At 40.9% G+C, this 16,967-nt stretch overlaps 2 protein-coding genes across 5 annotated transcripts in view; both read right to left on the bottom strand.

Annotated features, from left to right (window-relative positions):
- The window catches only part of MYLK3 (myosin light chain kinase 3), a 55,149-nt gene extending 45,686 nt beyond the window's left edge, over positions 1-9,463 (bottom strand). For 3 of the 4 annotated variants that reach the window (XM_075161260.1, XM_075161259.1, XM_075161261.1), the window contains exon 1: positions 1,524-1,923. Coding sequence is in view for 1 of the 4 variants with exons in the window: in XM_075161261.1 (XP_075017362.1) it covers positions 1,524-1,526 (3 nt within the window). In the remaining 3 variants the exon portion in view is untranslated. Of the gene's footprint in view, positions 1-1,523; positions 1,924-9,350 lie in introns of those variants that run through there. The other variant, XM_075161258.1, reaches the window with a different exon arrangement.
- On the bottom strand, positions 2,961-16,782 carry C12H16orf87 (chromosome 12 C16orf87 homolog). Its single transcript, XM_075161267.1, has 4 exons — positions 16,660-16,782; positions 12,226-12,322; positions 9,351-9,533; positions 2,961-3,423 (listed from the first exon to the last, which is right to left on the bottom strand). Exons 1-4 carry the CDS (start codon positions 16,723-16,725, stop codon positions 3,305-3,307), a joined length of 465 nt encoding a protein of 154 aa, XP_075017368.1. The 5' UTR covers positions 16,726-16,782; the 3' UTR covers positions 2,961-3,304.
- Between the last annotated feature and the right edge of the window lie 185 nt (positions 16,783-16,967).

The following is a 16,967-nucleotide window of genomic DNA, read 5'->3' as shown; positions in this document are numbered from 1 at the left end:
AAAAGTGAATACTGTGCTCTTCCTAGTATCAATAGTAAGAATGCCTGAATAGACAGTAACTGTCTTTAGAATAAGGCTGCCATCTAGTAGCAGAATAGAGTAAATGCAGAGAAACCACCAGCCAGAATTTGAACTGTGAACCTCCCTGATGGTCTGACATGCTATTACACAGAGATATAAGCACTGGAAGCACAGTTCTTCAGAAAAAAAAGGGAGAAGAAGTGGCAGAAAGCAAAGCTTGCCAGATGGTGCTTTATAAACAGGCAGTTCTCCAGTACAATCCTAAACTATTCAGTTCACAACATCAAGTTTACCTAGTCAGATCAGTCAACATGTAGAGGCGATATAGATGTGGAGTGGTATTTTTGTGGTGGTGATATACGTGGTCTTCTTTCAAGTTAATTACAAAAACTGCAGCCTAATTCACTTTTTCTAAAAGAAGATTGTTTTTCTGTGTGAGGTCTCATGCTACAAAATGCAGTGAAACAAATTAAGTTAGACTGAACCATAAAGACAATCAAAAGCACAGCCTAAAATCTTATACTGGAACTGGAGAGTCACAAAAAAAAATTTGCATAAGCAACTTCCTGAAGTGTTACATATTTATTCTTGCTTCTTGGAAACGCTGCAGTTTCCAAGCAAGTCGGAGCTGCAGTACATAGAATTTTACTGTCTCATCACTTAGCTGTCACTGGCTTTATTTTGGTTTCACAGATGGAGATCCAATACATTTTACAACTATACTCTACAATGATTTGCCACAGTATTTCATCCATTGATCAACTCTAACACACAAAGAAAGAGCTCTGGAGATGCCATCATATTGATGCCTGTATCATACAATGCAGACGCTTTCCAGTTCAGTCACTGAATATGTTCCAAGAAATCTATGTCTTAGCATTCCACAGAGTTACCAGGGCTTTTGGAAGATGCTGAAGTGTCCTGTCTATATAGGAAAGAATGGTTTGTTTCTGGTTGGTGGGAAGAGAAAGTCGGGACTTGCTTTGCAAGATCCACTGGCAAAGAAGCACTCTCTCCCTAGGATATTTTCAAGGCCACCTGCTTCCACCACAGCTTTGTTGAAGAAACTGGAAGCCAGTAGGGGAAGAAAAATAGCATGACCGCAAGTGGGAAAGAGCTGACAGCAGAGACCTGGGGAAGACAAAGGGAAGAAGTACAGAAATAGAACTCAACAACTGTTCCAAGAGAGTCTCCACCAATGAAAGAGAAAAAACAGCCTTGTGCTTTTGAGAGGTATGAACTTATTTTTCAGTACTTATCAGAGAAGGCACCAATCTAAATGTAAAAATCCTCAGTTAAATTTTGTCACATCTAACAACATTAACTTCAGTCCTCTGTAGGAACGCAGGTGAGAGCGCCAAACAGACTGCATTAGTAGTTCCCTTTGTCCCTTCTTAACACAGTAGATCTCATTCTAGCACCAGAAGCGACACAAGCCTGATCATATCTTAAGTTTTCAAAATTAGAACTTCCCTTTTGTCATTCTGACTTTAATAACTTACCATGCAAACATATGCTCTATCCTTAAGAGTTACTCATCTGTCCTTACTACTGGTATCTGTGACAGGCTACAGTTCTGGAAAGCAGAAGTCTACATGATGTAGGGAAGTAGGTCTTGTGTTCGCAATTCCGCATTTACTGGAATAAAGACAAATGTAGATTAGTGGTTTAAGTGCATTTCCGCACCCATCCTTCTCGTCCAGTGTTAAAAAGGACCCCAATTATTCCTCAGGAGTTAAGAATTAAAAATCATTTTCTGTGTTTCCTGCTTCTGCTTACAAAGTTTGCATCTGATCAGTCCCTTGTGGCTTAACTCAAAACTATCATAGCTCCTTCCTTTAACCAGTAACTAATAAACAGTCAGTATTTGATAGTCCAGCTTTATTAATAAAAATCTCTGCTTCCACCCAGAGATCAGTTCTGTAGCAGAACCTCATTAGATAACTCTCTCTGTTAAAGTAACGTGATACTGAAAAGCATGAGTAGTACTGAAGAAAAACTAAGACATTAGTTGCATTCCCCTTCTTAGAAAAGAGTGAATGAAAGGTGACAAAAAGCTAGTATGTCAGATTTTGTGAATGCAATTGCCTCCTACACCTCCTCTCTCGGGATTTCACAGGGCTTGAGCTTTTTTTTTTTTTTTTTGGTAAGACAAAGCCGCCACATATTTACTAATGTAAGAGTGTTGGCTCAAATTGCACTATACCACTTTAACAAAGATGACTTTGTTGAATGTTTTCCCAAAACCTATTTCTACCAAAACAGCTCATTTTTGCACACTCAGGTAGACTTTTGCTTTGGTACTTACAGTCAACAGTCCAAAGACAATACTGCTACGAATTACACTTTTAAAAGACAGACAAAAAAAGCCGATGAGAGTAAAAGGAATTAACATATCCTTATCTTCTGGAAATACCAGTAAGAAGATGCTAGCTGCAGGTCTACATCTCTGACGCCTGCTTCTCTCCCTCTCCAGTAAATGATGGGCCAAGAAAGAGTACGGGAGAAGTACTTACCGTCTGGACAAGGCAGACACCCAGCAAACAGTGGTTACAAAACAAGTGCTTAGCTCTCAAACTTCAGGAATCTGACCCCAAAAAGCATATGTGATTTTTAAAAAACAACTCTATGTAACAGGGAATCATTTTCTAGAGAGAATTCATAAGCAATACGAAGTTGTCAAGCAGAATAATCCCCCAAAATGAAACCACTTTAATTTTCTTCCTATTGAAATTATACCACACCTATTAAAAAAATGCAAATAGTCATCCCTAGGATGAATACCAAATTTCTAAGAGGATTAAAACCAATACATCCTAAGTATCACAAATGTACTTAATTCCCAGTTCAATAAAATACTGGAATATCAATTTATTAAAAAGTTATGTGAACTGTACATACGTAAACTGCAATATAGCTGAAAAATCTGAAATATATAATTTTAAAGGAAAATCATTTATTTCTGAAAATATTTAAAATATTGCATTTCTGGCAGCAAATTTAAAAGAAGTGCTCTGGAATGGGTGCAGTCTCTCTGTCCACTTGTCTAGCATTTGTCTTCAAGGTGTAAAACATATCTGCTTTCTGATTTTTCAAAGCACAATCCTGTGACTTTCTTTCTGACTTGTAGAGACAGAATTCGATTTCCAAGAACAGCAGCAGAATTTTAACAGGAAATACTATGGTCCTTGTCGGTGCAGACAACACACTTTCCGAGAGTCCACGACACCTTGGAAATATGCTAGCCATTCTGCATATAAATGCATCAGAGTGTGCTTACAAGTTACAGAATAAGTCTTTGATTGATAATTTTTCTGTTTATTTCCGCCAAGGCCACTGAAAATACGAAGGCCTTTTCATCTGAAAGGTTAGCATACATGTCAACTTCTTTTTCTTGTTTCTCTGTAGAAGAAAAAAAAGTCACTATTAGAAGCTTTTTCCATTATCCGAAGTTAATGCAAGTTACATAGTAGTTAATAAATTATGTGGAATGGAGTACTGGAATTGAAAAGAAGTTAGACAATCGACTCCTATGCAGGGAGGGATTGAGAGAGAGGAGGAAGGAATGGAGGCACACAAAGGTGCTTTAAGAGTCACAGAATTAGTCATCCAAAAACATGACTGAATTTCTGTTCTTTAATGACAAAGAAAGAACGAGTCACTAACATTATATTGATTCCTGACACAAAAGAGTATTCAAGTGTTCCTCCAGTTTTGAGTTTGTGGGTTGTTTTTTTTTTTTTACTTCTACATAAACACCTCCCAAAACTAAAGAGATTTCACTGTATCCTCATTAAATACGACATTTGTTCCCCTATTTTACATCTAAGTAACAGAAACCCAACAGTTTAATTACAGTGTCTAAGACCAAAGACATGTCCAAGACACGGCAGAAGTCAGGTTCCCAATTTGTAGCCTGTCACAGGCTGGACTTTCTATACCACAGACTTTCAATCTTATCCCAAATATAGAACAATGCTGACACCTCAGTGAGCAAGGGAAAGCCTCCAAATTCCCTCTGCGAGGGCTTCTTTCAAGGCTACAGATACACAACAGCAAGCCATCAAGAAGTTTCCATACTGCAGTGCTCAAGTACACTAAGTTACACTATAGCATATGACAAAACTAATAGAATAGTACTTTCATAAATACCACTTACTCCAGATCACGACTATTTACATCCCAGTTCAGCTAGCCATGGGTAGCTGACACAACTCATTAAGAAAACAAACAAAAAAAACTCAACAAAAACCAGCTTTGTCAGCAGAAGATCAAGCAGACACAGAAGAGAGGAATACATATAGAGCTTTAAGGTTGGTGTCTAGCTGTGGAACTCCATCCCTAATCCAAGTTCCATAGTGGCCTGGACTAATTTACCATCACAACACAATGCTCACCTGACAGACTCCTCTGTTTCGTTAACACACAGACACACACGTGCACACTTTTTTTGACCACAGCACACCGGCAGACTGCCCCGCCAAGACACCTCAGGTGAAAGACAAAGCAGCATTGGAAAATAATGGAAAGCACCATGTGGAAAAAAAGATCCCAGCATCTCATATTTCCACCTCCTCACATGGTTATCCCTTCAATGGGTCCACACTCATACAACATTTTTAGATGTGGCTTCACATCTGATTGTTGGAATGGTGTCCGTAGCTGTAACACAGACTACCTTCCCTGTGAAGTCAAGTGCTTGTGTTAAACAACTAAGTGGGAGAAACTGAAAAATCCTTTACTACTGTGTTCTCGTTTAATACTGATAGAAACACACAGCAACAAAACCCTCTACTTAAAGATTTCTGGACAACTTAAACCACACATAAGCTCACATTTCCCTGCAAGTAAAATTGCTTAGTGAGGAGCTGGACACACAAAGATGCATCAGTTTTTTAGTCTGAAAACAAGAAACTTGCCTTAGCAAAGTAAAACAAATCAAAGCATGTTTAATATTTGGAATGTAAGTGATTTCTGCTTGTTCCCTGGCTACACAAGCCAGTATTCTCTAGTATATTGAGTTTGAAATGAAAGCTGAGAAACTGAGTTTCGCTTTAAGTCCTACCCTGTAGTTTAAGACAAATCAGTTTCTATATGTAAACTCAGTCTGGGTTGCTCCACTTCCTCCCTCCCACCATGTACAAATTAACAATGCTGGGAGTTGTTCTGACTACAGACACTACGCACACTGGTTATTCCACATTAACCTTTTCTATTTTCATATCTAAACACCTCCCCTTTTTTCATAATTCCCAATCCAAACAAATCCAGCCATCACCTGAATATGTCAGCACCCAGCAAAGTTAAAAATACTTCCCCACCCCGGTTACTGTTAACAGATTGTAGACTTCTTAGCAAAAAAACTTTCTCAAGTTTCCCCTCCTCCCATCCTCCCAAAGTACTGGCTCGATCTGAGAGACTTCAACTTCAAAGAACTGAAATCTTGATATCAAACAGTATCAGGGATTAACACAGGTTTGCAAGCTTTATGCGTTCTTAAGACAATTCCACTTCTCATCAGTAACTAGTGAAGAGCTTGCACCTGCCTGACATTTTATCATATGCTACTCATGGATACCGTGGTTTCTATAGACACTATTAAAACTTTCCGCTTCACGATCTTATCTGAAAGTAGTTTTGACTCACTTCCCTATTATTAGCAAAAGACTGTCTTACAGAATCACAATACCGTTTTTGTAAGACATTAAAAATGCTAAGTCTTTTGATATACAACTGAAAGGCTATTTAGGTGAAAATATTCAGTCTTTCTGTAGCGTGTCTGTCACATCCCTGTATCTCCTGCAACCCAGTAGACCCACAGCCCTTAATTTGTGATCTACATATAAATCAAATATGCACACTCCCCCCTCACAAATTTGGTATGGATTCAAAATCCAAAGTTCCGAGATTCACCGTCTAAGATAGCGCATGTTAGGCAAGTAAATGTATGAGTAATACAGTCGGAAATTACTTGAAAAGGAAAACTTGGGTCAAGAAATTTAATTCAGCTTAAGTTTTATCAGGATACCAAAATGTATGTATGTTTATCAAGATTCACCCCTTGTTAAGTATCAAGTACGCTTTAGTAAGACTCCAGGCCACTCTTATTGAGTCTCACTTGATGGTAACCTCTTTCAAGAGCAGAATAACCAATACCACTTCCTCCAGCATAGGAGGGGGTTTTTTTTGTTGTTTAATATAATCAAGGTTGTCACCTAGATAACAAGGCAGCCTGGGAGCCTGTCTAGCTGTGTATCACAGTCCCACACAGTAAAATAAAAAACATACCACCACCACCACAACAAAAATCAGAATCAGATTATTATGAAGTTTCTATTTTCAAAATATATTGTAGCATTTCTGACAAAGAAATTAAGTGACAATTTTGACAAACCAAGCCTGCAGTGAGAAGTTCCTAGTTTCCAGAGTCATCACATGGCTCTGAAACCTGTGATAGGAATATTCTCTGGGTCCCAGCACTCTGCCATATCCCCTCAATCTATATCAGCTTCCTCCTTCCTCCCGCTCCATTCCTTCTTACTAAATCTGCAGGAAAAATAGCTTATTTTTAAAAGCCCTTTTGCTTCTGCTATTCTTTTTAATTGCTGTTGAATCCTGCAGCTCTTTGCTCTAATGTGAACCAGTCACGAAGGATACAAAAGAACCAGCCAAAAGCACAGACATAACTGGGAACAAGCACGCTAAAGAGCACAACACAAGCAAGGAAGTAAAGCTACAGATGTCATGGGTGTCTTCAGAAAGAAAATTTTCACAGCTGGCTGGTCTTCAAATGGACAGATTATCTACTCTTGCATGCTCTTATAATTCAGGTGTTCTCTGTCCTTCTGTTTTTCATCTGCAAATGCATTTGGCATTGCAGAAGCCTAAGAGGCACCAAATATTTAACAGCTTTGCAAGCGGTGGCCTCTTTTCAAGTCTTTTGGGGGAAAGAAGAATAGCACAATCTCTAGTGGCAAGTGTACCCAAAATATCCTAGAAATGTACAATAGGCAAGGAAATAATATACTTAAAGTCTAACACTAAGCTAACATCTTGCACTCCAGAGCTGACTTTCAATACTACGCAGACTGATACAAGGACTAGCAATGAGTCACACAAAAATCACCTTAATTGGAGTAGAAGAATTAAAGTTGCTTAATATGCTTTTACGCAAACAACACTATCAAGCAGCAGGTTTGGTAAAGGAAGAGTATTTTTGAAATTCCCCACTAATTACTCCACACATAGTAGTTAAGCCAATTTTATAAGCCACTTGAAAAGGGAGAAGTCAAGGTTAACTTGTTTTATAGTAATTACTTACAAAATGATGGGTTCTGTGCTGAATTTATTTTTTATAGCCATGACAGCCATATATATCAACTTTTTGTTTGGGTTTTTTTTTTTTTTTTTTAAAAAAATCTGCCCAATAATCACCACAGTGGTCTACACACCAGAATATAACCAGAGGTAACCAGAAGTAAGTCAGAAGTAAGAAAATATCCTAAGCCCACTTATTCCTAACCAAAAAGGTGTGCTGTACTGGTGAGGAGCAAAGATAATTACAAATGGGTGTGAACCCAAGCTCCGTACCAGCTCTGCAGAAGAGGTCAAGGAAGAAATACTAGCCGTAGTCACGGTACCAAGTAAAGGGGATGGTAGGACAGGACAAGAAGATGAAGGCAATCTTCTCAAGTGAGATTCAACTTCAAAAAAAACCACAACACCAAACACCAAGAAAACAACACACCACACATGCACCCTTATGCAATGATCTCACTACACCCATATTTCTAGTCTTCTATCTCAGAGCACTGGCATATTGTCACACTTGGGAGTATGCAGCAAGAGGTTAAAAAACATTCAGCTTAGTTTTGGACAGGAAAACATGTTCTCTAAATATCCCTCATGCTTTCAAAGTCTTGCTTTTTGGAGACTATAAAACACACATTAAGAGAATGGATATTTTCTTTTGATTGCTTAGATTGCTTTCTTCTTTTTCAGGGGACAGGAAAGAAGATTTACTTTTATAGGGCAACCCAACAAGCTTGCAGGATTTTTCAAACCAAAGCTGTGTGTAACTAGGCTAGCAGTAAAATCCCTAGAAACGATCTTATAGGTGCTAGACAAAGTCTGGCTTAGATCAGTAACAAATAGGAAAGCTCTGTGTTCTGTGAAGCTACATACATCAATAAGCCACATGCAACAGTGAAGAGATTAGATATTATAAGTGTATTCCTATTACAGTAAAGCAATTTGCATCCAGAAAACATACAGAAATCAAATTCTAACTTCTCTTTTCACAGCCAAAGCACTAAACAACAACAACAACATCCCAATTTATACTTTGTTTTTATAGAAAGAAACTTTAAGAATGAATAGATTTACATTAAACAGCAGAGACAACAAAATTGGTTTTGAAAAGTTAGAAGTTAAAGGAAATCACTTTGCAACATGGATTAACACTCATTTTTGTTAACAAATAAGGTAGCAGGGAAAAAAACAATTGCATTTCTGAGTTATGCCACAAGGTATGCTTGATGGTTTCAGTAGTTTTAAGAACAAGATCTTCTGAATATTTATATGAAGTCCTGTTCTTCCCCTCCTATCTGCCTTCCAGCCTTTTTAAGTCTATGCTAAGTTTTGGATTAATTATTCAGGCCTAAAATTAGTATCTCCCAAACCATAGGTAGCAAATGCAGTGTTGATAGGCTCTTAAAAATCCTAAGTGACAGTCACATATTTGAAGGGCTCCAACATTACTCTAGTGCGTTTAACAGTCTCTTTATTGCAAGAACAGCAGGTCACCAAGGAATCTTAATAAGCAAGGAGGAATTCTTTCCTCTGGAGTATTATTCTGTAGAAACATGGGACAAAAATTCAGGTCATAGTAGTGACTCAAGATGCCCTCCAAAAGGTTTCAAGAAACTTTTTAAGTAATCCAATCATCCTAATCACTCTCTGATAACAGGCATCATTATATTGTTCGTCCTTGTGATATAGAGCAGCGGTACCTCAAAAAAAAGAAACAAAACCAAACCAAAAAACCTACTAAGCACTACAGTCCAATGGCTTTCAACCTACATGTTTAAACTTGATCTGGTGGCTAAAAATACAGACTTAGTTCTTGTAGTTAGTTCCAATCAGAGACTGAAACATAAAGCTAGAGGTCTCTACAGATGTGAAACAGTACCTTTCCCGTATTAAGATACCGGGTGTTGGCTGAACTAGTCTAGTTACTTAAACGGATTGAATGGTATAAAGGTTTATCGATAAAAAAAATCATCATACAAAAAGAAAACGCAATGAACATATTTCTCCAGTTCTCATACCTCTTTCTTCCTCGTGCTTTTTGGCTGAGGCACTCTTAGGTCTTCCTCTTCCTCGTCTGCTATGATCTGAATGGCTGTTAGACCTGGATCTTTTTCGGTTTTCTAAGTCTTTATTTACTGCAGAATTTATCTTCTCTCGCTTAACTCTCTCTGTCCGTCTCCTTTTGGCCTCACTCTTGTTTTCTGTGCAAAAGAATAGAGATGGTATGATGTAGGGTTGTTTTCATCCTTGTTCTTAATTTACTCTTAGTGCTTACCCCACCCAATTTTTTTCTTTAAATCTCTTAGCAAAGGTGGTTAGATGTCTATACTTTTACAGAAAAATTACGTCTGCACAATATCCACGCAGAAATTACGGTGTCAGATCCAGAATGACACTTTACTTCTTGATTACAAACATCAAGCCTTTAATTACCTCAAATGCATTTTGCAATGAGATATTTGCCAGTATACAAAAAGTTCACAGTTACCCATAATAAGATGGAAAAAAACTGTACAGATCACAGCCATTAAGACAGCCCATTACATGTTTCCACTAGCAAAAAAAAAAGTTTATCATACAGGCAAACAGCAAAGTACTTCATTTTCTTTTGACACTAACAATGAAATCACTCCCGCTGCTCACACAAATCAAGATGCTGAGTCAACAACGCTGTCAGTAAATGCCACATTACATAGCATACATGTCCCACCAAATCTACCCTATGACAAGGCCTCATAGTACTTAATGCTGAACAGAGGTATTGTTTTCCTACACACTAGAGTAAAAAAAAAAAACAACAGTATTTATATGAGTTTCACCTGTAAGTTAAGTATGGATTAACGAGCTTGGGTTGAGCAGTCACCACAGCACGCTACTCAACACAGACTAGTTGCACATTTGCAGGGCTGCAGCACCATTCTGCAGTAGCTATATTGTTGAAAATACTGGAATGATGTTTTCTAAAAGAAACTGCAGTATTCTTATGAGCACAATACAGACATATATCTTCCTGGGGAACTGGCTTCCTTTTGCTGCAGTTGTCCCATTAATCTCGTACAGACACAGGGTACAAACTGACAGCAGGGTAACTCGTCACTAATATTAACACAAAAGCTGTATTTCACAGTATCACAAAAAGGTTGAGGTAGCAAGGGACCTCTGGAGACCAACCTGCCCAACCCCTCTGCTGATGGAAGGCCATCAAGAGCCAGTTGCCCAGGACCACGTCCAGATGGCTTTTGAGTATCTCCAAGGATGGAGACTGCACAACCTCTCTGGCCAACCTGTGCCAGTGTTTAGTCACCCTCACAGTAAAAACATGTTTCCTGATGTTCAGAGGTAACCTCCTGTGTTTCAGTTTGTGCCCATTGCCTCTTGACCTGTCACTGGGCACCACTGAAAAGTCTGGCTTCATCTTCTTTACACCCTTCCTTCAGGTATCTATATACATTGATAAGATTCCCCCGAGCCTTCTCTTCTCCAGGCTGAATAGTCCCAGCTACCTCAGACTTTCCTCAGAGGAGAGATGCTCCAGTCCCTTCATGATCTTCACGGCCGTTCACTGGACTGTCTCCAGAATGTCCATGTCTCTCTTGGACTGGGGAGCCCAGAACTCGACACAGTACTCCTCACCAGCGCTGAGTAGAGGGGAAGGATCCCCTCAACCTGCTGGCAATACTTTGCCTAACGCAGCCCAGAAAACCGTTAGCTGCCTTTGCCGCAAGGGCGCATTGCTGGCTCATGTTCAACCTGCTGTTCACCAGGACCCCAGGTCCTCTCCTGCAAAGCTGCTTTCCAGCAGGGTGGCCCCCAGCATATATTCATGCAGGGGGTTCTTCCTCCCCTGCTGCATTTCCTATGTACAAAGCTGAACTATACAAGAGCTTTGCTCTACCAGATTATGGCTTTCAGCTTTATTTCGTAGCTACCTTATCAACTTTCAAACAAAACAATCGGGGAGGAGAAAAGAAAATTGACCAACGCTTCCAAACAGTACCACAGACATTGCTTAACCTCCTCCACCTTGAAAGTTCAGCTAGCTAGCACAATGTCATAGAATTCCTACAAGCTGGGAAACTACCAGTATCCTTCAAAACAGTGACACAAAATATCAAATACTTAGTTTCCATTTTGTATGCCTGGCAGATAATTTTAAAAAGTAGACATTATAAATCAGATACTTTTTTTTTTTTTTTAAATCTCTTCCCTGACAGCTGCTTGTTCTGACTAATTCCTACCAGGACTGGAGGAAGTGATAAAAATGAACACAAGAAGAATGTTAATCATGCCAGAATGCGTATTCAACCGACTTCTTACTGTGTCCATCAAAAACAAAAGACGTACAAGTTAGACACAAAAAATACACTATTTTTTAATTTAACCATGCAGAGAGATGCAAGACCCACCCTGGTTTTAGATTAAACATATGACCAATTTTATACAAAGTGCCATTCAGGTGTTCATAAATAAGTACAAGTCAGCATAACTTCTTCCAAAAAAGAGCATTTTTACTTTCAGAAAACCCAGTTTCAATCAGCGTGTATTCTGAAATCTGATCCCTTCAGCACCTTTAGACATTTAGCTTCAAAACAGGATTAAGGGAAAGCTTTCTGTAAGGAGTTATTTTGCATAGTGACCAACAAGCGCAGCTAAAATATACACAGAATAAATGCCAACATAACAAGTACAAAGGAAGTAAGACTGAAAACACTAGCTTTCCCCCCCCCCCAAAAGTCAAGAAAAATTAACGTATTAAAAGTCTACCATGCACAAATTCAAGGGAAAGTGAACTGACAACAGTCAATTTACAGAGAGAAGTAAAATACTCTATCCTTTGCCTCCAAGAAATAAAGGGAAAGAACTGTTGTCCCCTTCTTCCCATCTCTGAATTACCTGTGATGGGTGGCGATCTCTCAGCACGTTTAGCATGCAAGAGTTTTCGACTAATAAATATGTAGCCACAGGGACATGATTTACATGCAACAGGAACCTGGGAAAACAAAAGACAAATATTTCAGATCATTTCAAATTATGACAAAATTCCTGTCCAATGAAAAAAAAACTAGTAACTCGCATTTTGTCCTCAGAGATACCTCTTCAAATTCAATCTCTACTGCAAACTATGGCCCATACTATTATAGAATTGTATTTAAATGTAGTGAAAACAGGTTCTCCTGTGAATCACCCACCAAGCCTTTTCTTTATGCAGTTGTTAGAAATCAAGCTTGACATGTACAGCTGTTGTGACCGCTTTGCACTACAAACCCTTTTCCCCAGACTATCAGGAAGAGAGTAGGGGAAAGTGGTGCGCGCTAAAGCAAGGGTGAATTAGAATAGAAATATAATTTCTCTTCAGAGGTCTCAAATATCCACAGTCAAATCAGTCAGACATTCCCAAGTTTTGCTTCATTTACTTTAAAAAAAAAATATATATTAAAGAAAAAGTATGAGAGTTAAAACTGTCAGTACATTCTGAATACATTCACTTTCAGAAGCATTTGAAAGCAACTTCTTCAGAGAGCAGGAGCAGCTTTAAACAGGAGGCACAATAGAGCCCGAAGCAAAATGCATTTGTACCACACTCTACCACATCGTTGTAGACAAGGCCGGGTGGTTACAGAAGGACCTAGTTAATTCAAAATGCAAATAACCTACCACAGCTAGTCAAAAGCTGACTGCAGGCTGAAGAGTTTGAGAGACTACAGCGCTGGTCCTGATCACCTAAGCAGTCAGGAGCAGTACATTCCCCCAGCATAAGAAAATTTAAAACAAGATGAGAAAATCTGGAAATGCCACATTTACATGAAAAATGGCAAAAATCATACTCCGAGCAATTAAATAAAGTGATGCTGATAAAATACAAACCTCAGTATCTTCACTTAAAGCCAAGATCTTTCGAGATCTTTTGGAGTAGTAAGGAATACACCATATTGCTTTGATTAGGTTTAAGACTGAAAACACAAACCAAAGCAAGTTTAAACAGAGATCTGGAAGAGATTAACACACATTAAAGTCAAGTCATGTTGAAGCACGACAGTGGTGAAAAAAGCAGGAGTTAATTTCTCAAATGTAACTCTTTAAGACAGGTCTCTACAAGTTTGCCAATGTCCACTGAAACAAACAGGAGTACCGAACCATGACTGCCTGCTCAATTTTACTGGACATGCAGAAGAACCAAGTTCCAATGTTCTACTGGCTAGGAAAAAAACTGCCAAATTAGTACAGGAATTTGCAAAGGGGAACTTAACTGCTACTCAGAATAAACAAATTATTTTGCTTTCTGTAGCACATCTTAACTCCTGTCCTTCACCCTGTGAACAGCTTACAGATAGACTTTTGATACAGGGTTTATATAACTAGAGACTTTTTAATTCCCTTTACAGAGACCCTGACACAATAAAAACAATTCTAATCAAGGTTTATTGAACCTTAAAGCTCAGAATTTAGCAGAGCATGTTTATCTCCTTGTTCACAAGTCAGTATAAGAGTACCAAAAAACACTACTTAGCAGATAGTTTGTCTGTGTTGTTAAGGCCATATAGGAGTTACATTTAAGCCCATTTTTGAACACCTGGGTCTCTCCAATAATTATGTTTCCAGGCTCAGCTTAAAAAAAAAAATGTGGGGAAAACCACCCAAGGGGGTTGGAGCAGACCCAAGTATTGGAACAGACCCAATATTCTTCAAACTGTGTTTAACAGAATGATATTGTTCTCGTGTTACAGGTTTTGCATGTAGGTGTGTATGTCACTTGGGGGGGGGGATTAGGTGGGAAGGGGTTTATCCACCGAAAAATATCAGTTATCCTTTGAAGACCTACACTGATAACATCCTTTTACATAATTATTAACATTTTCCCAACCAAAAAGAAATTGAGTTTCTCATACAAGAAAGTTTACCTGCAGCTAAATTAAGGAGTGACATTTATTTCTTCTGATTGACTGCAAGTACTTCAGGCTCCCCAGTTTCATGGGGCCATGCTTTGCTTGTGAAAATATCATCAAAAACCTTCTTTTTGTTTAAAAAAATTCTAAATGGCAATTACATATCAGCTAAATTACAACATAAAAAGTTTAAAAGCCTAAGAAGTGTTACTCAATATCGCGCTCCAATATTTGTGGCTGTCTAAATATTTCCATGCATGACACTTCTAGCGAAGAAATCAGAAACAAATGCAAAGCCCTTGTTTATGGAAGAATTTAAGAAACGCTAGTACAGGACACAACCACTTAAGAGTCACACAAGAGCTTCCCCATACTCTGCAAAGGGCAGACTGGTACTGTAGGTTTTAGTTTCTTGTCCTTTCTCAAACATTTGGCACTGGAAAACAAGGTCCTATGAACAATGCTTGTGCTGGGGCGGGACACATATGCACATTAATTCCATGTTAGCCACAGAAGAGCTGCTAATAGAAAATCTACATTGGAATATGCATATAATGTGTTTTAGTTTTAAAGTGCAGAACAAGGTGAAAGTTTCAGCATTAGCTTAAAAATCCTATAATGTTTGCTTACTTGCTCTTCCTATTGTAGGTGGTTTGATGTTCACTACATTTATTTTTTAAAAAACAACGAAGAACCAAAAACAAACCCACCACCACTCTCGTATTCAACCTGTCACTCATTTTAATTTCTTCTTTCACCAACTGAATAACCAGAACTTGGCACACAATTTTTTCCTCAGAAATCGTAGTTCAGTGACGTGCTTAACGTGAGCATTTGCAGTGGTTCATCTATTGCTTAAAGCATGAAAGGATGCCCCCCACACAGCTGAACATTCCAAACTCCAGGATGAGTACAAACACTATAAAAACTATGCAAGTCAGAACAAATACGATGACTTTTTTTTAATCTTTGTAAGAAAAGAAAAATGGCATGAGATTATTTTTTTAAGTATAGCTAAAAGAGTGTTTACCAGCCAAGTTTCAGGATCAAATAATAGAAACGTGTTTCCCATGATTACATGTAAAAGCCTCTCCCCCAACCCAGAGCCCCACAGCAGCCTTCTGCAGTGCTGTGCTTTGTTCCAGCAGAGCAGCACTGCTGTAACGAACTGGCCTATTTTTAATAGTAACATCATTACCAGTAAAAAGCGTAAATGAAGACAAGCTCGTGATATAGTAACAGTTCAAATCAGCTGTGGTTAATGTTTAAGTGTAAGTAACTCCATTTTGTACACATAACAAAACTGCAATGAGATATAAACAACAGTTGATGAATACATCTGGACTACACCATAGAAATTGCAGCTAAGATCTCGATTTTGCTGTTTCTAAACCACTCCATGAGAAAACAACACAACTGAACGCTCTCCTGACCAGCCTTAGGCACGTCAGTCATCCAAAGGACTAAGTGCATTGTATAAATTACTAAGTTCATTATATTTTTAATAAATTACAAAGTCACTAAACAATACTAGCGCATAAACAAACAATTCTGAACGTCCCTTCAGCATAATATAACTATTACACTACCCTGCAAGAGGAACACGACATTTAATCCGCGTTCCAAGCAGAGGCTGCAAAGGCAACAATTACTTACTTCATATAAACACTGCTGCACAGCGGCACGCAGGCAGTTTAATTCCCCCCTCCCCCCCAAATCAAACAGCTTCTTGCACTGCTGTTGCAAACGCACGATCTGCAGCGGCGGGTATCAAGACGCCGCCACCAGCGACACGCCGAGGAAACAGGAAGCGGGGCGCTGTGCGAGCCGCTCGGCGGCCGGGGCACGGTACGCAGCCCGGCGCCCCGGGAGGCGGCAGGCGGCTGCGAACGGCCTCAGGACCCCGCCCGGCTCGGCGAGAGGTCAGCGCGGGACAGCGCACACCTACCGTGCCCTACAAGGACAAGCCGAAGCGGAGTCGGCAGCGGCGCTCGTCCCCGAGGTGCTGCCAGAGAGGGACGGCGGCTGAGGGCGGTGAACACCAGCGCTGCGCTGAGGGAGCGGGTCCCGCGGCCCCCGGGCTCGGACCCCACCGACAGCCGCGAGCCGCCGAGGGGGGCCGAAGCCCACCTCCCCCAGTTCCGCCCACGGTTCCCATCCCTGCCTTGAGCCAGAGCCCCAGCGGCAGGAGGCACCTGTCCTCACTGAGGTGCCGGCAAGTCCCTCCGCCCCGCGGCGGGGCGCCCCGCCGGCCTGCGATGGCCAACCGGCCCCGACCGCGGGCCGCCGGCTGGCGGGGCGGGCTCCGCGCCCTGCCGCGGGATGGGCAGAGGCAGCGGGGCTTCTCCCGCTCACGGGGGCGCCGTTTTACCTCCACGGCCACTAATCCCCCTTCCCCGGCGGGGCCGGCCCCCGAGGGGAGCGGGGCCGGCAGACGCCTCACCTGCTGGTCGCACTCCGGGCAGGACTTGGTGGCCATCTTCACTTTCTTGGCCCTGCTCGAGGACATGCTCGCTGTTGCTGCTGCCGCCGCCGCTGCCGCCGCCGGAGCACCGGCCGCCCCGCCCCGCGGCGGCCGGGGAGGGCGGGAGGAGAGGGCAGGGGCGCGGCGCCGGCCGGGGCGCGCGGCCGGCAGGAGCCTGCGCAGCCTCCGCGGGCCCGGCCCGCGCCCAGCGCCCGCCCCCGGCGCGGCCCTCCGACAAAGGAGCCGCTCCCCCGCGCCACCGCCGCCGGAGAAGCCCCGCCCACCCC

The sequence above is a fragment of the Calonectris borealis genome, chromosome 12, assembly GCF_964195595.1.
Source record: "Calonectris borealis chromosome 12, bCalBor7.hap1.2, whole genome shotgun sequence".
Lineage (NCBI taxonomy): Eukaryota > Metazoa > Chordata > Aves > Procellariiformes > Procellariidae > Calonectris > Calonectris borealis.
This window is presented reverse-complemented; position numbering and strand designations above follow the sequence as displayed.

Bases quoted from the DNA above. Each gene is read 5' to 3' on its own strand.
- C12H16orf87 (XM_075161267.1), bottom strand. From the start codon at position 16,725: ATGTCCTCGAGCAGGGCCAAGAAAGTGAAGATGGCCACCAAGTCCTGC. The intron at 9,534-12,225 runs GTAATTCAGAGA...TCTTTTGCACAG, and splicing joins GAGATCGCCACCCATCACAG to AAAACAAGAGTGAGGCCAAA. The intron at 3,424-9,350 runs GTATGAGAACTG...TTTCTTCTACAG, and splicing joins AAAGCACGAGGAAGAAAGAG to AGAAACAAGAAAAAGAAGTT.